The sequence below is a fragment of the Mobula birostris genome, chromosome 13 (genome assembly GCF_030028105.1).
Source record: "Mobula birostris isolate sMobBir1 chromosome 13, sMobBir1.hap1, whole genome shotgun sequence".
NCBI classification, from domain to species: Eukaryota; Metazoa; Chordata; class Chondrichthyes; order Myliobatiformes; family Myliobatidae; genus Mobula; species Mobula birostris.
Window position 1 is genome coordinate 104,176,767 of NC_092382.1, and position 20,561 is coordinate 104,197,327.

General features: G+C 48.8%; 2 protein-coding genes and 2 non-coding genes across 4 annotated transcripts in view; 3 read left to right on the forward strand and 1 right to left on the reverse strand.

Annotated features, from left to right (window-relative positions):
* LOC140207418 (uncharacterized) overlaps positions 1-6,532 on the forward strand; it is a 37,314-nt gene extending 30,782 nt beyond the window's left edge. Inside the window, exon 7 of the mRNA XM_072275944.1 lies at positions 5,434-6,532. Within this exon, the coding sequence (XP_072132045.1) occupies positions 5,434-5,474 (41 nt within the window). The 3' untranslated portion in view covers positions 5,475-6,532. The remainder of the gene's footprint in view (positions 1-5,433) is intronic.
* LOC140207265 (uncharacterized) overlaps positions 1-20,561 on the forward strand; it is a 225,897-nt gene that overhangs the window by 122,065 nt on the left and 83,271 nt on the right. The gene's annotated exons all lie outside the window — the stretch shown is intronic.
* Positions 13,012-13,083, reverse strand: trnac-gca (transfer RNA cysteine (anticodon GCA)). Its single transcript has one exon. It is a non-coding gene; the product is annotated as a tRNA-Cys (tRNA).
* Positions 17,074-17,143, forward strand: trnac-gca (transfer RNA cysteine (anticodon GCA)). The gene has a single exon. It is a non-coding gene; the product is annotated as a tRNA-Cys (tRNA).

The window sequence follows — 20,561 nt, forward strand, 5'->3', positions numbered from 1 at the left end:
GACCCCGTGAGTGTGCCCGGCATGGTATGGGCTGCTCAGAGAGAGCTTCAATCTGTGACTCACCAGGGGGTGTCTGACACTTTCCTCGGTGATGTGATGAGAAGACGTAGAGGGAGAATTACTCTCCCTCTGACATTTGTCGTGTGTGCTGAGGGAGTTTCTTTCCGTGTCTGACCGCTGGGGTGTTTGATGGGGTCGCGGAGAGAGTGATTGACAGTGCGTCTGACCAAGGCTGTGTGTGATTGGACTTTGTGGAGGGATCTATATTCTGTTCTCTGACCCAGGGAGTATGTCAGGGGCGCTGTGGAGGGAGCTTCACGCGGTGTCTGACCCTGGGAGTGTGTGATGAGACAGTGTGGAAGGAAAAACACCCAGTATCTGACCCCGGAAAAGCGTGACGGCACGGTGTGCAGTGATCGTCACTCCAGGTCTGACCGCTGGAATGTGGGATGAGGCCATGGGGAGAAAGATTCACTCTGTGTCTCATCCAGGCAATGTGTGACGAGGCTTTGTAGGGGGAGCGAAACCGGGTTTCCATACCTCTATAACTCTAGGAATGAATGCCCACATTGCATTCACGTTTTCAAAATCAACTCAACCTGGATGTTCATCTGTTTGATATTTGCACAAGGACACCAAAGTCCCTTTGCATTTCTGAATTTGAATTCCCTGCGAACCTGAATAATAGTCTGCCTGTTTATTTCTGCTACCAAAATACATGATCATACACTTTCTGTCATTGTATTTCATTAAACGTTTCTTTGCCCATTCCCCGAAACTATCTAAGTCTCTTTGCAGGCTCTCTGCCTCCTCAACACTACCCGCTCTTGTATCATCGGCAGGTTTAGGCACTAATCAATCAATACCGTTGTCCAAATCAATGAATCCGTCGTAAAAATCAGCGGTCCCAACACCGACGGGTGTAAACTCCACGGGTAACCGGGAGCCAGCCAGAAATTAATTCATTTATGCCCATTTTTTTTTTTTTTTTTTTGCTAACCTGCCAATGCCCGAGCCATGCTAATAACCTCCCTGTAATTCCAGAGAACATAGAACATAGAATAGTACAGCACAGTGCAGGCCCTTCGGCCCACAATGTTGTGCCGACCCTCAAACCCTGCCTCCCATATAAGCCCCCACCTTAGGTTCCTCCATATACCTGTCTAGTAGTCTCTTAAACTTCACTAGTGTATCTGCCTCCACCACTGACTCAGGCAGTGCATTCCACCACCAACCACTCTCTGAGTACAAAAAACTTCCTCTAATATCCCCCTTGAACTTCCCAGCCCTCACCTTAAAGCCATGTCCTCTTGTATTGAGCAGTGGTGCCCTGGGGAAGAGGCGCTGGCTATCCACTCTAACTATTCCTCTTATTATCTTGTACAGATCCATCATGTCTCCTCTCATCCTCCTTCTCTCCAACGAGTAAAGCCCTTGCTTCCTTAATCTCTGAGTCTCTTATTTTCATGGTCTCTTATTTTTTATAGGCAGCCTCATGAGCGGCATCTTGTCAAAGGCCTTCTGAAAATCCAAGTGCACCATGTGTACTGCATCTCCTTTATGTACCGTCCTTGTAATTTCCTCAAAGAATTGCACTAGGTTTGTTAGGCAGGATATTCCTTTGAGGACAACACGCTGGCGTTGGCCTCTCTTCTCCTGTGCCTCCAGGTACTCTGCAGTCCCACTCCGATCAACCGATTCCACCAACTTCCAAATCAAAGTTGCCAGGCTCACAGATCTAAAGTTTCCTTTTTTTCTGCCTGCCACTCTTCTTAAAGAGCGGAATAACGTCTGCAATTTTCCAGTCAGCCGGTACAATGCCAGAATCTATCGATTCTTGAAAGATAATCGGCAATGCGTCCGCAACCTCTCCAGCTACTTCCATCACAACCCGAGGGTGCACTCCATCAGGTCCAGGAGATTTTTGCACCCTCAGACCATTAAGCTTCCTGAGCATCTTCTCTGCCGTAATTGTCACTGCACAAACTTCACTTCTCTTGACACTCTTGAATGTGCAGTATACTGCAGACCCATTGCACTGTGAAAACTGATGCAAAATACGCATTCAGTTCCAATGCTCCTTCTCATTAAAATATTTCCAGCATTATTCTCTATTGGGCCCATATCTACCCTCGGCTCCCTTTTACCGTTGATATACTCAAAAAAAAAAAAAACTGTTAGTATCTTCTTTGATATTGGTCACAAGCTGCTTTTCATAATTCATCTTTTCCTTCCTTATGACCTTCTTAGTTTCCTTCTGCAAGATTTAAAAAAACTCGGAAGTCCTCCATGTTCCCACTAGCTTTGGCGTCCTTCTGTGCCCTCTCTTTTGCTTTTACTTCGGCTCTGACTTCACTTGTCAGCCATGGTAGTGTCTTTCTTCTATACGATAATGTCTTCTTATTTGGAATATATCTGTCTTGCATTTCACTCAGTTTTCGCAGAAATCCCAGCCACTGCTGCTCATCTGTCCTTGTTGCTTGTGCCCTCACCGCAACACCGACATGACCCTCACTGTGACACGGAAACAAGCATCACCGTGATACTGACACAAACTCACACCTCACGGTGGCAGCGCGCTCTGGACTGTGACACCGATAGGCCCCTCATTCCTGATACTAACAGGCCCCTTACCGTGGCACATACACGATCAGTACCGTGACATACAAACCCACCACTGGGACACGAAACCATCACATCCTCATTGTAACATAGCACTCGTCACCGTGACGCCTGCACGCTCCTCAGTATGAACTCCACACTACCACACCATGACACTGACATACCTCTTTCCGCGACCCGCCCAGTAAAGTACTGCTGTCTTACACGTCACTGTAAATGCTGAAAATCCTTGGCCATCTCTCCCAGTATCACAGATTCTTCAGTCTCCTATCATCTCCGACATAAAATACCAGCTACTTTGGGAACAGTACAGGGAGATGAAGAGAACACAGTTGCAATATCAACAGCAGGACTATGAGTTGAACTGGACTCTTGAATCAAAGGCTGAAATTTGCCAATTTCTGACGAGTAGCAGAGGTAAAACGACATCGCCCTTGCCCGCTCCTCATCACAGAGGGAGAGAGAGAGAGAGAGAGAGAGAGAGAGAGAGAGAGAGAGAGAGAGAGAGAGAGAGAGAGAGAGAGAGAGAGAGAGAGGGAGAGGGAGAGCGAGATAGAGATGTGATGGGTCGCTGTAGAATGAGCTACACCTTGCGTCTCAGCTGGGTGTGTGCGATGAAACGGTGTGGTGGGATTTTGACGATGTGTCTGGTCCATGGTGTATGCGAAGCGAGAGTGTGGAGGGAGCGTCATTGTGTGTCTCACCCCGGGCGTATGTCTGCCATGGGAAGGTGCGGAGGGAGATTCATTGTTCCGTATTCCTGATTTCCAGATCAACCGTGTTCCAAGCACTGGATCAGAAATAAAGACCGGTGTTATTATGTCTCCACGGTTGACACATCTTCCTTCAGAGCGATGCAAGAATGCTCAAACAGTGATTCAAGGCTTCTCGAAATCAATTCAAGGGATGAAGCGGTATGTGTCACGCCACGAGAAGATCCCGCAGTAACACAGGAATCAACACACACCACCGAGGTCAGATACAGAGTGTAAACTCACAATACACTCCCAGCACACATTCCTGGAGTCAGACCAGAGTGAATCTCCCTCCTCACTGTCCCTTCAAACATTCCCGGGATTAGACACAGAGTGAATCTCCCTGCACACCGTCCCATCACACACTCCCAGGCTTAGACACAGAGTGAATCTCCCTCCACACCGTCCCATCACACAATCCCGGGGTCAGACACAGAGTGAAGCTCCCTCCACACCGTCCCATCACACACTCCCGGGGTCAGACACAGAGTGAAGATCCCTCCACACATACTCCCGCTACCAGACGCACTATTAAGTCCCCTTCACAGTATGCCATCACGCTCTGCCGGGATCAGACGCAGAGTGAAGCTCCCTCCATACCGTCCCATCACAGACTCCAGGGGCCATACACAGAGTGAAGCTCCCTCCACACCGGCCCATCACACACTCCCGGTATCAGGCACACTATTAAGTCCTTTCACAGTATGCCCTCACACACTCCAGGGGCCATACATAGATTGAAGCTCCCTCCTCACCACCCTATCACACACTCCTGGTATCAGACTCAGAGTAAAGCACTCTCGACTCCATCCCATCACACACTCCCGCGGTCAGAAACCGAATGAAGCTCTCTCCGCACCGTCCCATCACAATTCCGGTTGTAAATAAACTGAAAGAAGCTCCGTCAACAGTTTTCTATTTTTGGCGTAAATCAAATAATTTTAATTTCTCAGAACTTTGTCTCCCGCAAACTTGTGGACGGAGACCGTTCATATTGGATTGGAAAATGCGAGAACTGGTGAGATTTGGACTGATCTGTGGGGTGAGAGTTGGGCATCGACATAGCCCTGACGGGAGAAAATGGGATTAGTTTACGATTAGACTACACTAGGTTTTCGGGAGAGTGTGGTACAAAGGGAACTTTTTCGGGCCTGCGTGTTTGTCGGGGAAAGACAGGGCAGTGGAATTATTTCCGATACTGTCAGGAGGCCGTGGGGAGAGATCAGTACACGGAGATTATGTTGTTTCTGACGCATGTCGGGGTGGAGAGCGCGGTGAAGTGGGATTATTTTGGAGATAGTCGCTGGGTTGTGAGGAGAGGGAGCAACAGCGGGAATAGTTTGGTGAATGATATAGATCTGAGGGGCAAGAGTACGACAACTGGATTAGTTTGGAGACCGATACAGAGCGGTGGGCACAGAGTGTGTTGATGGGATTAGCTTGTGAACGGACGCACGGATGCGGAGAGAGGGTGCCAGCGGTATAAGTCTGGAGATGGACCAGAGGCGATGGTGAGAGCGCGGTGCAGTGAGATATGTTCGCAGACAGACACAAATCTCTGAGTCTAGGGAGGGGCAACGGGATTAATCTGGGACGACATAGGGTTGAGGGAAGAGTGTTGACCAGTGGTATTCATTTCGGGACAGCCAAAAGTCTGTGGTGAAACGGTGGGACAGTGGTGTTTGTTCCAGGACTGAAACAGATCTGAGGGGAGAGGGTGGCCCTGTTCGATTTGTAGGGGACTGACAGAGGACTGTGGTTTGGAGGCAGTTCTGTCAGTTCCTTTGCGAATACATGGGGCTGTGGGGTGATATTGGGTCAGTACGATTATTGGGGGGATGACACAGGATTGTCGGGAGACATTGGGATCGTGGTATCTGTCTGGGTACTGTCACGGGGCTGTGGAGAGAGAGTGGGTGAGTGGGATGAGTTTGCGGACTGACACACGCTGTTAAGAGAGAGCGATGTTATGGGATTAGCTTGTGGACGGTCTCGGCTCGGGTTCTCTGCTGGAGCTGTTTTGTCTCTGTTTAAATTGTTTAATCCTCTTGGACAGGAATGTGGCCTTGGCTATCTTGTACAAGGTGTCTTCTGTAACATCGGACTGCAAAGACTGCTATTCGTACCCAGGGAGTTACCCTTGCAATCGTGATCGGCGTTTCATCTGCGAGAAGTCAGCACCTTTGCTCCCGGAGATTCCTGAAAGGATCCACAATCTCTGTCAACAGCCAATGGAGACGACATGAATCAAATGACTAACCCCAGTTTTTCCTCCTTCTCTCTCCTTCTCTCTCACTCCTGGATCCTTTCAATTTTCCTCCCAACGCTCTCTGCCCCTCCTTCCTACTCCATCTCCTCCCCTTGTCGCAACCATATTCTCCCCACCACACACCGACAAACCTCTCTCTCTATGTATCACCTTCTTTCTCGCCATTTCCTCCTTCCCGCTTTTTTCCGCTCCATCTAACTTTCTCTCTACCCCTTCACCTCCTCTTATTTCTTCGCCCTTTCTCCGCTCGCTCTTCCTCTGTTCGCTCTGTCCACAACTTTCAAGTCTATGCCCAGTTCTGACGCCTCTCTACCCCTCTCTCTCACTTCCCTCCCCGTTCTCTCTGAACCATCCGTCTCCCTTATCTCTCTCTCTCTCGTTCTCCTTTCCACCCACTCTCAGCTCAATCCTGTGCTGTCCGGTTCTCGATAACCCAACCCTGGGTAAAAGTCTATGCCTATTCCCTCTGTCTGTGGCCGTCTTGTGTTTATGGAACTCTGTAAATTTACAAATACGCTCCAGGGATTAAAGTTCCAACCTTCCCTCACTCTCTCCATAACTCAGTCCCTCCAGTTCTGGCAATATCCCCGCAGAACTTCCTGTACACGCTATCCAGTTCAATGGCATTTCCCATAAAGCACAGCGGCCTTGCAGACCTGTTGTCGCACTGCAACGTCATCTCCCGACTCCTGTAGTCAGTGCCCTGACTGGTGAAGACCAGCCTGCCGGGTGTCCTCTCCACACGTATCAGATATTTTCCACCCGAATCGCTATTTGTTTTATTATCTGATACTTATGCAGCCTGGAATGTGTTCTTTAGCAACATCGGTACAGCGCAAAGATGTAAAATTACTGTGAATTACAAAAAAAAGACAATAAAAACATTAAAAAGTCGATGTTGGTGCGGAAGAGTTCAAAAATGTGTTGTTGCAGGTTTAGAAGTTGTTTTCGAATCGTTGAGTGTTCAGGCTTCTGTACCTCTTCCCCGATGGTAGTTTTGAGCAGGGACCTTGTCCCGGGGTGAGGGGCTTTACTGATGGAGCCGCCTTCTCGAGGTATCGCATCTTGAACATGTCCTCGATGCTGGGAAAGGTGACGCCTTTGATACCGATTGATCTACATCCCTCTGCAGCCTCCTGTGACTCTGTCCGCTGCAGCCTTCTCTCCAGGCGGCGATGCTACAAGTCAGCATGCTCCCGACAGTTCATCTGTAGAGATTTCCTAGTCTTCAGAGAATGGACAAATCTTCTCAGAACCCTGACTTCGCCATACCTGTCTGTAACTAGAGAGCTATGGGTGGTGGTGAACAGGTGTAGAGTATATCTGGAATGCACTCAGACTCAGACTTGAAAAAAACAAGCCGGCAGTAAGGAAATCCGAAGACTATATCACAGTCTGTATTACTAGAAATGAATCCCCTACAGCACGACCCCTTTAACTACTGACAGGCAATAATTGGCAGTGAGGGCCCTCAGGGGAAAGTGACAGCTAACCACACTCCCGGAAATGGAGATACCGAATCCTGGATGCCGCCGATAAAAAAAAAAAGAAGTATATATATACTTTCTTCGTGTTTGCATGCCCAGTGTCGATCCTGCGAGATGCTGACACACAGCAACACATGAACGTAAAATGCGATCATAGGACGGAGAGGCAGAATTGAGCTACCTGGCCCATTGGGTCTGCTCCGCCATTTCATCATGGTCCACAGAACCATAGAAACTACAGCACAGAAACAGGCCCTTTGGTCCTTCTTGGCTGTGCCAAACCATTTTCTGCCTAGTCCCACTGACCTGCACACGGACCATATCCCTCCATACACCTCCCATCCAAGTATCTGTCCAATTTATTCTTAAATGTTAAAAAGGAACCCACATTTACCACCTCGTCTGGCAGCTCATTCCATACTCCCACCACTCTCTGTGTGAAGAAGCCCCCCTCTAATGTTCCCTTTAAACTTTACCCCCCTCACCCTTAACCCATGTCCTCTGTTTTTGTTCTCCCCTTGCCTCAGTGGAAAAAGCCTGCCTGTATACACTCTGTCTATACCCATCATAATCTTATATACCTCTATCAAATCTCCCCTCATTCTTCTACGCTCCAAAGAATAAAGTCCTAACCTATTCAACCTTTCTCTGTAACTGAGTTTCTCAAGTTCTGGCAACATCCTTGTAAACCTTCTCTGCACTCTTTCAACCTTATTTATATCCTTCCTGTAATTTGGAGACCAAAACTGAACACAATACTCCAGATTCGGCCTCAAATTCGGCTCTTATACTCAATACTTGGATTATTAAAGGCCAATGTACCAAAAGCTCTCTTTACGACCCTATCTACCTGTGACGACACTTTTAGGGAATTTTGTATCTGTATTCCCAGATCCCTCTGTTCCACTGCACTCCTCAGTGCCTTACCATTAACCCTGTATGTTCTACCTTGGTTTGTCCTTCCAACGTGCAATACCTCACACTTGTCAGTATTAAAGTCCGTCTGCTATTTTTCAGCCCATTTTTCCAGCTGGTCCAAGTCCCTCTGCAGGCTCTGAAAACCTTCCTCACTGTCTACTACACCTCCAATCTTTGTATCATCAGCAAACTTGCTGATCCAATTTACCACTTTATCATCCAGATCATTGATATAGATGACAAATAACAATGGACCTAGCACTGATCCCTGTGGCACACCACCAGTCACAGGCCTCCACTCAGAGAAGCAATTCTCTACCACCACTATCTGGTTTCTTCCATCGAGCCAATGTCTAATCCAATTTACCACCTCTCCATGTATACCTAGCGACTGAATTTTCCTAACTAACCTCCCATGCGGGACCTTGTCAAAGGCCTTACTGAAGTCCATGTAGACAACATCCACTGCCTTCCCTTCATCCACTTTCCTGGTAACCTCCTCGAAAAACTCCAATAGTTTGGTCAAACATGACCTACCACGCACAAAACCATGTTGACTCTCCCTAATAAGTCCCTGTGTATCCAAATGCTTGTAGATTCTGTCTCTTAGTACTCCCTCCAATAATTTACCTACTACTGACGTTAAACTCACCGGCCTATAATTTCCCGGATTACTTTTCGATCCTTTTTTAAACAACGGAACAACATGAGCCACTCTCCAATCCTCCGGCACTTCACCCGTAGACAGCGACATTTTAAATATTTCTGCTAGGGCCCCCGCAATATTAACACTAGTCTCCTTCAACGTCCGAGGGAACACTCTGTCAGGTCCCGGGGATTTATCCACTTTTATTTTCCTGAAGACAGCAAGAACCTCCTCCTTTTCAATCTGTACAGTTTCCATGGTCTCACGACTTGATTCCCTCAATTCCATAGATTTCATGCCAGCTTCCTTAGTAAATACAGACGCAAAAAAAAACTATTTCAGATCTCCCCAATTTCCTTCGGTTCAGCACAAAGCCGACCACTCTGATCTTCAAAAGGACCAATTTTATCCCTTACAATCCTTTTGCTCTTAATATACTTGTGAAAGCTCTCTGGATTATCCTTCACTTTGACTGCCAAGGCACCCTCATGTCTTCTTTTAGCCCTCCTGATTTCTTTCTTAAGTATTTTCTTGCACTGCTTATACTCCTCAAGCACCTGATTTACCCCCTGTTTCCTATACATTTCATACAACTCCCTCTTCTTCTTTATCAACTCCCTATTCTTCTTCATCTGAGTTGCAATATCCCTTGAGAACCAAGGTTCCTTATTACTATTCATTTTGCCTTTAATCCTGACAGGAACATACAAACTCTGCACTCTCAAAATTTCCCCTTTGAAGGCTTCCCACCTACCAATCACATCTTTGCCAAAGAACAACCTGTCCGAATCCACGCTTTTTAGAACCTTCTCATTTCTTCAAATTTGGCCTTCTTCCAGTTCAGAACCTCAACCCTAGGACCAGATCTATTTCCCTCTCAGCCCCGATATCCCGCTGTCTCCCTTTATCCCTTTATGACCGAACTAATCAGGAATCTCTCAACCTCGGCCATAAATTGCATGCCTTAACCTTCGCAGCCGGTTGCGGCAACAAATACCATCGATACACCCCATTCAGGCAAAATGAATTGCTCCGAATCTCGGTTATAAAATAACGGCCCTCTATTCCATGTTAACCGACTGGCCTTAGACTCTCCCACCATAGGGAAACTTCCCACTACATCTACTTTATCGAAACCCCCATCCCCACCGCCCCATTATTCTTCTGAGATACAGCCATCAAACTTTCCTGATTTGCTAAGCGTTTCAATCCCGGAATAATTACCATGAACTTCCTTTCAACACTTCCTAGTGCAAACACATCTGACCGGATTAGATACAGGACCCAGAGACGCTCACTGGGTCCAGTGAGGCCTCGCCAGTGCTTTATAAACCATTAACTTTACATCCGTGATTTTATATTCTAATTCGCTTAACATGAATGCTAACATTGCATTTGGCTACCTGCGACTGAGGAAATTACAGTTCCCATGCCAAGCAATGATGTAGACAGTCAGGATGCTCTCAATTCTACCGGGGTAGAAAGTTTTTAGGTTTCGGGAGCTCATACCAAACTTTGTCAAACTCTGAGGTGAAAGAGGCGCCGTTGTGACTTTTTCTCCACAGAGCCGGTAGGTATAGACCACATAAGATCCTCGGTGATTTTTACGCCGAAGATCGAAAGGTTGTTCACCCTCTCAACAGCAGATCTAATGATGTCAACAGAGCTCAGCCTGACTCCATTCCTCTTGTGGTCCACAAACAGCTTCTTTGTTTTGGCGACATTGAGGGAACTACACCCGCCCCTTCTCCGTCATCCCCTGTCGTCCCCGATGCCCATTCCCCGATACCCACCTCATTCTCTGCAGCCCCCACGGCTCCGTTACTACCCACTGCCACCCAAACGCCTCCCTCTCTGTGTTCACAGGGAACATGGAAGAGGAAGAGGAACTGTTGGGAGAATGGGTAAAGCTGCTGTCGGTGTTCAACTTCTTCCCGTCCACCTGATATCGATCTTTCGGGCTCAGTCTCTTTGCATTTCTATGTGAACCGGCGGGTCGTGTGGTTCCCCACGGTTTCCTCCCTGTGAGTGCAACCTCAGCACCACTTCACTGCACTCCTTCTCGCCATGGTCCTTCTGCATTACCTCCACTCACACACAGATACTATCTCTGATGGGACAATGTGGAGGGAGCTTCACTCTCTGTCTGACCTCAGGAGTGTGTGATGGGACGATATGGAGGGAGCTTCATTCTTTGTCTGACCACAGGAGTGTGTGATGGGACGGTGTGGAGGGAGATTCACTCCGTGTCTGACCCCGGGAATGTGTGATGGGACCATGCGGAGGGAGATTCACTCTATGTTTGATCCCGGGTGTGTGTGATGGGACGGTGTGGAGGGAGATTCACTCTGTGTCTGACCCCGGGAGTGTGTGCTGGGACGGTGTGGCTGGAGCTTTACTTTGTATCTGTCCGTGAGAATATATGACCCTCCGGACCGTGTGATGGGACGCTGAGTTAGGAGATGCACTGTATCTAATCCCGGGAGTGTGTGATTGGACCTTGTTCAGGGAGGCTGTCTCTGTCTCTGACCCCGGGTGGTGATATCGGACTGTCACATTTCCGGCAGGTCAATATCCTGTAGGAGCGGTAGAGAATGGGAAGGGGGGAATAGGAGTGCAGAGAGTTTAGGGGAGAGAGGAAAATTGGAGATATTCAGAGACGGCTTAGTGAGGAGTAGAGTGAGATGGAAAGGCAGACGGATAGAGAAGTTAGAGATTCAGAAAGCAGCAAAACTGGACCTTCTGTGGGGATAGTGACGAAGTTTGTGAGGGGAGACATTGAGGGATGCAGAGGGAGAAGGGGATAGACAAAATGTGACAGCGGCAGTTTGAGAGTGGGGACACAGAAATGGAGAGGTAGAGTGTGGAAGAGGTTGATAGGAGGGTGAAGGAAGGGGCGAGAGGAAAATAGTATGGAAGGGAGTGCGAAGGAGGGAATAGGGAATGGGAGAGATGGAGAGGGCGAGAGTGGGAGAAGATATCTGGAGAGAGTAGAGAGAGGGGAGGGGTGAAAAGTGAGAAGAGCGCTGGGGGTCGTTAGGTCGTAAGGAGAGAAAGGCTGTGACAGAGCTGGCGTTGATGGCGAGCGGGCGAGTAATGCGATAGAGAGTATTTCAGGAACGTAGAGCGATATGTCTATGGAATTTGTCAGTCTTATAGGTCATTGTTTAACAAGTAGTAGTAAATCACGGAAATTGGAAGTGTCCGTGTTGTCCAGAAGACGTTTCGCCACTCACCCTCCGGATGAGGTTTATTCAGTTCTGATCCATGCTGGGTAGTTTTCCGCCTGATAAACTCTGTGAGTAGTTTGAAGGTACAGAAATCAGGTGAAGGTCGGGAAGAGTCGTAGAGGCGTTGAGAGGGTCATTAGTCTTATCTTTGCATGAACGGAGGTGTGACCTACTGTGGGGACGCCGGGGTTGGGATCTGAGGACTGCATTGCAAGTACCTGATAAGTGGTGTCGTGCCCCACCCCCTCTGTTCAGGGGTGGGTTTCACAGTCTGACAAAGATGGCAATTTTTAACCCCTCTTTCAAAGCACCTGTCCTCTCTGTTCATGATGTGCACATTGCTGTCTTCAAAGGAGTGTCCCTTGTCCTTTAGGTGAAGATATACAGCCGAATATCGACCTGAGGGGTGAGTGCTCCAACTGTGGGCCATCCGCTTGTGAAGTGTTTGTTTTGTCTCACCGATATACTGAACTGTGACGTTCCCATTGCATTCGATAGCATATAAGCATTGCTCAGCTTATATCTGGGCTTATGATCCTTGGAGTGAACGGGTTTCTGTCTGAATGACTGTGTAGGTTTAAAGAACACAAGGATTTGATATTTTTTGAAAACTTTTCCTAGTATCTCTGAAACTCCAGCTACGTCTGGGAAGTCTGTGTTTTCCGTCTCCTCTGCTCCTTATTGCTGTCTGCTGGGCTGACGTCACTGCTGATCATTTATGTTGCTGTCTTGACGAAGGTCCAGTCAGGCTGACCGCACGCTTTCTAGACTTATTTCAAATATCTGTGTTCCCTGCCTTTAGCTGTAATATTGGTGGGCTTATTCTCGGCGCGGTAATATTCGTGTTCTGACAATGCAAAATTGTGTTCTAGTGGGTGGTAAGAGTCAAACCTTAGAGAGGATCTGTCTGTGTTGGTTTCCTGCAAAACCCAATATCCAGCTCAAACACGAGGAATAGTAAGAGATTTGAAAGTAGGAGGCTGGGGGGGCGGGGTGTGTCCAAAATGATATGAGAAGACAGGAGGGCGAGGAATGGAGCCAAGAGCTGGAGAGTTGATTGGCAAAAGGGATATGTAAGTTTTGAAGGGGGCACCTGGATTTGAACCAGGGACCTCTTGATCTGCAGTCAAATGCTCTACCACTGAGCTATACCCCCACATCTAAACCTCTTACCAGCTATTCTTTCAGTTAGTCTTGACGAAAGGTCTCGGCCCGAAACGTCGACTGTACCTCTTCCTAGAGATGCTGCCTGGAGTACTGCGTTTACCAGCAAATTTGATGTGTGTTGCCAGACAGAGAGAGAAATCTATGCTCTGTGGCTGATCTCCGGAATGTGCAATGGGTAGGTGCGATTGGAGCAACACCCACAGTGTGACACTGTTGTATGTGATGGGACTGTAGCGGAGAGCGACACCCAGTGTGCTAAACTGACAGTGTGTGATGTTAACGTGTGGAGGAAGAGTCAGTAAGTGTCTGTACCCGGGTGTGCGAGATGCGGTGCTCCGGAGATAGATTCGTTCAGCGTCTGACGGCAGTGCCTCATTCGGCGATGGACATTGTGTGTTTGTGAAGGACGGTGCGGAGGACCCCAGTCACTGTCTGATCCCAGGTATGTGTGACGTAACAGTGTGACTGGAGATTCGGTGTGTTTCTGACCCCGAGAGTCAGTGATGGGACGGAGTGGAGGGAATTTCACTCTGTGTCTGACCACTGGCGACTGTGATGGGACGGTGCGGAGTGAACAACAGTCTGTGTCTGACCACGGGTATGTGTGATGGGACGGTTTTTAAGGGAATGTCAATCTGTATCTATCCACGGGGATGTGTGCAGGGACTGGTGTGGAGGGAGTTTCATTCTTTATTTGACACCAGGTGAGTGTGACAGGACGGTGTGAAAGGATGCCTTTTTCCCAGTAAAATTAATGGAGGGAGATTCACTGTTCCCTGCTCACGATATTCAGATCCAGCGTGTTCCCAGGAGGGGATCAGAAATGAAGACCGGTGTTATTGCATACACACATTTGAAATATCTTACGATGGAACCAAACAACATTGTACAAACTCTCAATCAAAGTTTCTGCAATAAATTAAAATGAGGAAGAGGTAGGTGCTAGAAGATATATCAACATTAGAGTGCAGATTCCTCTACACCGTCCTATTAGATATTCCGGGGTCAGACATAGAGTAAAGTTCCGTCCACACTGCTCCATCACACACTCCCAGGTTCAGACGCAGAGTGAAGCTCCCTCCACACCGTCACACTATACACTACAGGGTCAGACATGGAGTGAATCTCCCTTCACACCTTCCCATCACACCATCCCGGGGTCAGCCACACAGAGTGAATCTCCCTCCACTCCGTCCCACCACACACTCCCGGGGTCAAAACAAAGTGAATCTCCCTCCACACCGTCCCATCACACACTCCCGGTGTCAGACACATATTGAAGCTCCTTCCACACCGTCCTATCAGCATCTCCGGGGGTTAGAGAGCGAGAGATTTTCCTTAAATAGAGCTCGAATTCAATAATTAATGATAGCAATTTAATTTGACAGAATTCTGCTAACAAAGCTGTCGACGACCAAGACAGTTCATACTGGATTGGATAATGCAAAGCCAGGTGAAATTTGGGCTCATGTAGGATTTTGAGGAGCGAATGGGTCGTGGTTTTTATTTGGGGACTGATACAAGCTGCGAGAATTGAGTAGACAGTGGAATAATTTTGTGTAATGTTACGGGGGTCCGGGTGAGACTGGGGAGAGCAAATATTTTGGGAACAGACACGCGGCTTTGAGATACAGAGTAGATCAGTGGGAATATTTTGGGGAAGCAGACCGGCGTGTGGGGACAGTGAAGCAGTCAGGTTAGTTTGGAGACTGATACGGTTCCGTGGCGAGAAAGTCGGAGTGTGGGAATATCTTGGGGACTGGTACGGGGCCGTGGGGAGAGGCCGGTGCTCATGCGTTCAAAATATAATGGACGAGGGGAAGAAGATGTTCCTGAATCATTGAGTTTTTATATTCCTCTGCCTCTCCCCCGATGGTAGCAAAGAGCAAGGAGTTTGTCCCGGATGGTGAGCGGCCTCAGTAAATGATGCCGCCTTCTCGAAGCATCGCATCTTGAGAATGTCCTCGATGCTGGAGAGCGTTCTGCCCGTGATGGAGCTGGTTCGGTCTACATCCCTCTGCAGCCTCTTGCGACCCCGTGCGTTGTAGCCTCCACACCAGGCGGCGATGCGACAAGCCAGAATTCTCCCGACGGTCATCTGGCGAACTTTGCGAGTTTTCAGTGAAGGACCTGGAGAACCCTTCTGCAATGAGAGAGCTTTGGGTGGTGGTGAATGCTAGAGCAGCGTAATGTCTGCAATATGCTCAGACACAGACTCGAAATGAACAAGACGACAGTATCGATAACCAAAAACAAAATCACCAGCAGTAGTACCAGCAATGCATTCTCTACGGTTGAGCACTGAGTGCTCAGCACGGGGCCTTTAACGATAGACGTTCAATGAAGTAATGTTGAATGGCAATAATTGTCAGTCTGAGTCTGAAAGTGAAAGCGGCAGCTAACTACATTCCGGGGAATAGGCGTCCCGACACTTGGATAACTTCCGCTGTTCAATCGGGAACATGACACCTTCTTCGTGTTTGCATGAATGTGTTTGGCCCAGAATAGATCCACTGAGATGTTGACACCCACCAACACAGCAACTTACATAAGTCCATAAGATATGGGGGCAGTGATAGGCCCTCCAGGCTGCTGCGCCATTGCATCATCTCTGATCCATTTCCCTCTCAGCCATGATCTCCTGCCTTTTCAACAAATTCCTTCATGCCCTGACTAATCAAGAATCTGTCAAACTCTGACACTTAAAGGCGATCTCCGTCACCGTGACTCATTCCTTTCCCGACACACTTCCCTTCTCCTTTATCCCCTACTTTCCTTGCACCCCTCCCTATCTCTGTTACCTGCTCAATCCATTAACATTATCCCTATCTCCGTCGCCACCCCATTCGTCTCCCTTTCTGTGTTGATGGGCAATTGTGGGGACTGTGAGTGAGAGATGGCGTCTGGTGTTACACCTCCCCCCTTCCACCGGATATCTATCACCAGGTTCTGAGCCTCGCCAAGCTCTGCACGCACAGGGCGGTCATGCGGTGGAACAACACTTACATCAGTGACTGCAGTCTCATCACCCTTTACCTGGCCTCCTCTCTCCTCCCCTTCCTTCCTCTTCTCGCAGCACACCATCCCGTCACACACACACACCATCTCCGAGAAACACACACAACTCGAGAGTACTGGAACGCCGAAGTGCTGGGTATTGGTGAGTGGAGAGATCGGGAGAGGGACGGAGCTGCGCGGTGTGAATCTCCCTCCACACCGTCCTATCACACACTCCCGGGGTCAGACACAGAGTGAATCTCCCTCCACACCGTCCTATCACACACTCCCGGGGTCAGACACAGAGTGAATCTCCCTCCACACCGTCCTATCACACACTCCCGGGGTCAGACACAGAGTGAATCTCCCTCCACACCGTCCCATCACACACTTCCGGGGTCAGACACAGAGTGAATCTCCCTCCACACCGTCCCATCACACACTCCCGGGGTCAGACACAGAGTGAATCTCCCTCCGCACCGTCCCATCACACACTCCCGGGGTCAGACACAGAGTGAATCTCCCTCCACACCGTCCCATCACACACTTCCGGGGTCAGACACAGAGTGAATCTCCCTCCACACCGTCCCATCACACACTCCCGGGGTCAGACACAGAGTGAATCTCCCTCCGCACCGTCCCATCACACACTCCCGGGGTCAGGTACAGAGTGAATCTCCCTCCACACTGTCCCACCACGCACGGTCAGTATAGCACCCTGGGTGTCGCTCTCCCCTACAGTCCCATCACATACAACAGTGTCACACTGTGGGTGTTGCTCCAATCGCACCATCCCATTGCACATTCCGGAGATCAGCCACAGAGCATAGTTTCCTCTCTCTGTCTGGCAACACACATCAAAGTTGCTGGTGAACGCAGTAGTCCAGGCAGCATCTCTAGGAAGAGGTACAGTCCACGTTTCGGGCCGAGACCTTTCGTCAGGAATAACTGAATGAATAGCTGGTAAGAGATTTACATGTTGGTGTATAGCTCAGTGGTTGAGCATTTGACTGCAGATCAAGATGTCCCTGGTTCAAATCCAGGTGTCCACTTCAAAACTTACATATCCCTTTTGCCAATCAACTCTCCAGCTCTTGGCTGCATCCCTCGCCCTCCTGTCTTCTCCTATCATTTTGGATACTCTCCCCCCCCACTCCCCTACTTTCAAATCTCTTACTATTCCTCGTGTTTGAGCTGGATATTGGGTTTTGCAGGAAACCAACACAGACAGATCCCTCTCTAAGGTATGACTCTTATCACCCATTAGAACACAATTTTGCGTTATCAGAACACGAATATCACCGCTCGAAGAATAAGCCAACCAATATTACAGTTAAAAGCAGGGAGCACAGATTTTTGAAATACGTCTTGAAAGCGTGCGGTCAACCTGACTGGACCTTCGTCAAGACAGCAACATAAATGATCAGCAGTGACGTCAGCCCAGCAGACAGCAATAAGGAGCAGAGGAGACGGAAAACACAGACTTCCCAGACGTAGCTGGAGTTTCAGCGATACCAGGAAAGGTTTTCAGCAAATATCAAATCCTTGTGTTCTTTAAACCTACACAGTCATTCAGACAGAAACCCGTTCACTCCAAGGATCATAAACCCAGATATAAACTGAGCAATGCTTATATGCTATCGATTGCAAGGGAACGTCACAGTTCTGTGTATCGGCGAGACAAAACAAACACTTCACAAGCGGATGGCCCACAGTAGGAGCACTCACCCCTCAGGTCGATATTCGGCGGTATATCTACACCTAAAGGACAATGGACACTCCTTTGAAGACAGCAATGTGCACATCATGAACAGAGAGGACAGGTGCTTTGAAAGAGGGGTTAAAAATTGCCATCTTTGTCAGACCGTAAAACCCACCCCTGAACAGAGGGGGTGGGGCACGACACCACTTATCAGCTACTTGCAATGCAGTCCTCAGATCCCAACCCCGGCGTCCCCACAGTAGGTCACACCGCCGTTCATGCAAAGATAAGACTAATGACCCTCTCATCACCTCTACGACTCTTCCCGACCTTCACCTGGTTTCTGTACCTTCAAACAACTCACAGAGTTTATCAGCCGGAAAACTACCCAGCATGGATCAGAACTGAATAAACCTCATCCGGAGGGTGAGTGGCGAAACGTCTTCTGGACAACACGGACACGTCCAATTTCCGTGATATACTACTACTTGTTAAACAATGAACTATAAGACTGACAAATTTCATAGACATATCGCTCTACGTTCCTGAAATCCTCTCTATCCCATTTCTCGCCCGCTCGCCATCAACGCCAGCTCTATCACAGCCTTTCTCTCCTTACGACCTAACGGCCCCCAGCGCTCTTCTCTCTCTTCACCCCTCCCCTCTCTCTACTCTCTCCAGATATCTTCTCCCACTCTCGCCCTCTCCATCTCTCCCATTCCCTATTTCCTCCTTCGCCCTCCCTTCCATACTATTTTCCTCTCGCCCCTTCCTTCATCCTCCCTATCAACCTCCTCCACACTCTACCTCTCCATTTATGTGCCCCACTCTCAAACTGCCGCTGTCACATTTTGTCTATCCCCTTCTCCCTCTGCATCCCCCAATGTCTCCCCTCACAAACTTCGTCACTATCCCCACAGAAGGTCCAGTTTTGCTCCTTTCTGAATCTCTAACTTCTTTATCCGTCTGCCTTTCCATTTCACTCGACTCCTCACTGAGCCGTCTCTGAATTTCTCCCATTTTCCTTTCTCCCCAAAACTCTCTGCACTCCTTTTCCCCCCTTCCCATTCTCTACCGCTCCTACAGGATATTGACCTGCCGGAAATGTGACAGTTCGATACCACCACCCGGGGTCAGAGACAGAGACGCCCTCCCTGAACAAGGCCCCATCACACACTCCCGGGATCAGACACAGATTGTATCTCCTACCTCAGCATCCCATCAAACGGTCCGGAGGGTCACATATTCTCACGGACAGATACAAAGTAAAACTCCAGCCACACCGTCCCATCACACACTCCCGGGGTCAGAAACACAATGAAGCTCCCGCCATACCGTCTCATCACACACTTTCGTGGTCAGACACCGAGTGAATTTCCCTCCACGCTGTCCAATCCCACACCCTTGAGGTCAGAAACAGTATGAAGCTTCCGGCACACCGTCCTATCACACAGTCTGGGGTCAGACACAGACTGAAACTCCCTCGACACCATCCCATCACACACTCTCGGGGTCAGACACCGAGTGAATCTCCCTCCACACCGTCCCATCACACACACCCGATATCAAACATAGAGTGAATCTTCCTCCGCATGGTCCCATCAAACACTCCCGGGGTCAGACACGGAGTGAATCTCCCTCCACACCGTCCCATCACACACTCCTGTGGTCAGACATAGAGTGAAGCTCCCTCCACAACATCCCATCAGAGATAGTATCTGTGTGTGAGTGGATGTAATGCAGAAGGACCATGGCGAGATGGAGTGCAGTGAGGTCGTACTAAGTTTGCACTCACAGGGAGGAAACCGTGTGGAACCACACGACCCGCCTGTTCACATGGAAATGCAGAGAGACTGAGCCCGAGAGATCGATATCCGGTGGACGGGAAGAAGTTGAACACCAGACAGCAACTCTACCCATTCTCCCCACATTTCCCTGTGAACACAGAGACGGAGGCGTTTGGGTGGCAGTGGGTAGTAACGGAGACGTGAGAGCTGCAGGGAATGAGGTGCGTATTGGGGAATGGGCATCGGGGACGACAGGGGATGATGGAGAAGGGGCGGGTGTAGTTCCCTCAATGTCGCCAAAACAAAGAAGCTGTTTGTGGACATAGAACACAGAACATAGAATAGTACAGCACAAAACAGGCCCTTCGGCCCACAATGTTGTGGCGGCCCTCAAGCCCTGCCTCCCATATAAGCCCCCACCTTAAATTCCTCCATATACCTGTCTAGTTGTCTCTTAAACTTCACCAGTGTATCTGCCTCCACCACTGACTCAGGCAGTGCATTCCACGCACCAACCACTCTCTGAGTAAAAAACCTTCCTCTAATATCCCCCTTGAACTTCGCACCCCTTACCTTAAAGCCGTGTCCTCTTGTATTGAGCAGTGGTGCCCTGGGGAAGAGGCGCTGGCTATCCACTCTATCTATTCCTCTTATTATCTTGTACACCTCTATCATGTCTCCTCTCATCCTCTTTCTCGCCAAAGAGTAAAGCCCTAGCTCCCTTAATTTCTGATCATAATGCATACTTTCTAAACCAGGCAGCCTTCCGTCTGTGGTGGGAAAGCTGTTGGAAAAGATTCTTAAAGATAGGATCTATAAGCATTTAGAGAATCATTGTCTGATCAGGGACAGTCAGCATGGCTTTGTGAAGGGCAGATCGTGTCTAACAAGCCTGATAGAGTTCTTTGAGGAGGTGACCAGGCATACTGATGAGGGTAGTGCAGTCGATGTGATCTATATGGATTTTTGTAAGGCATTTGA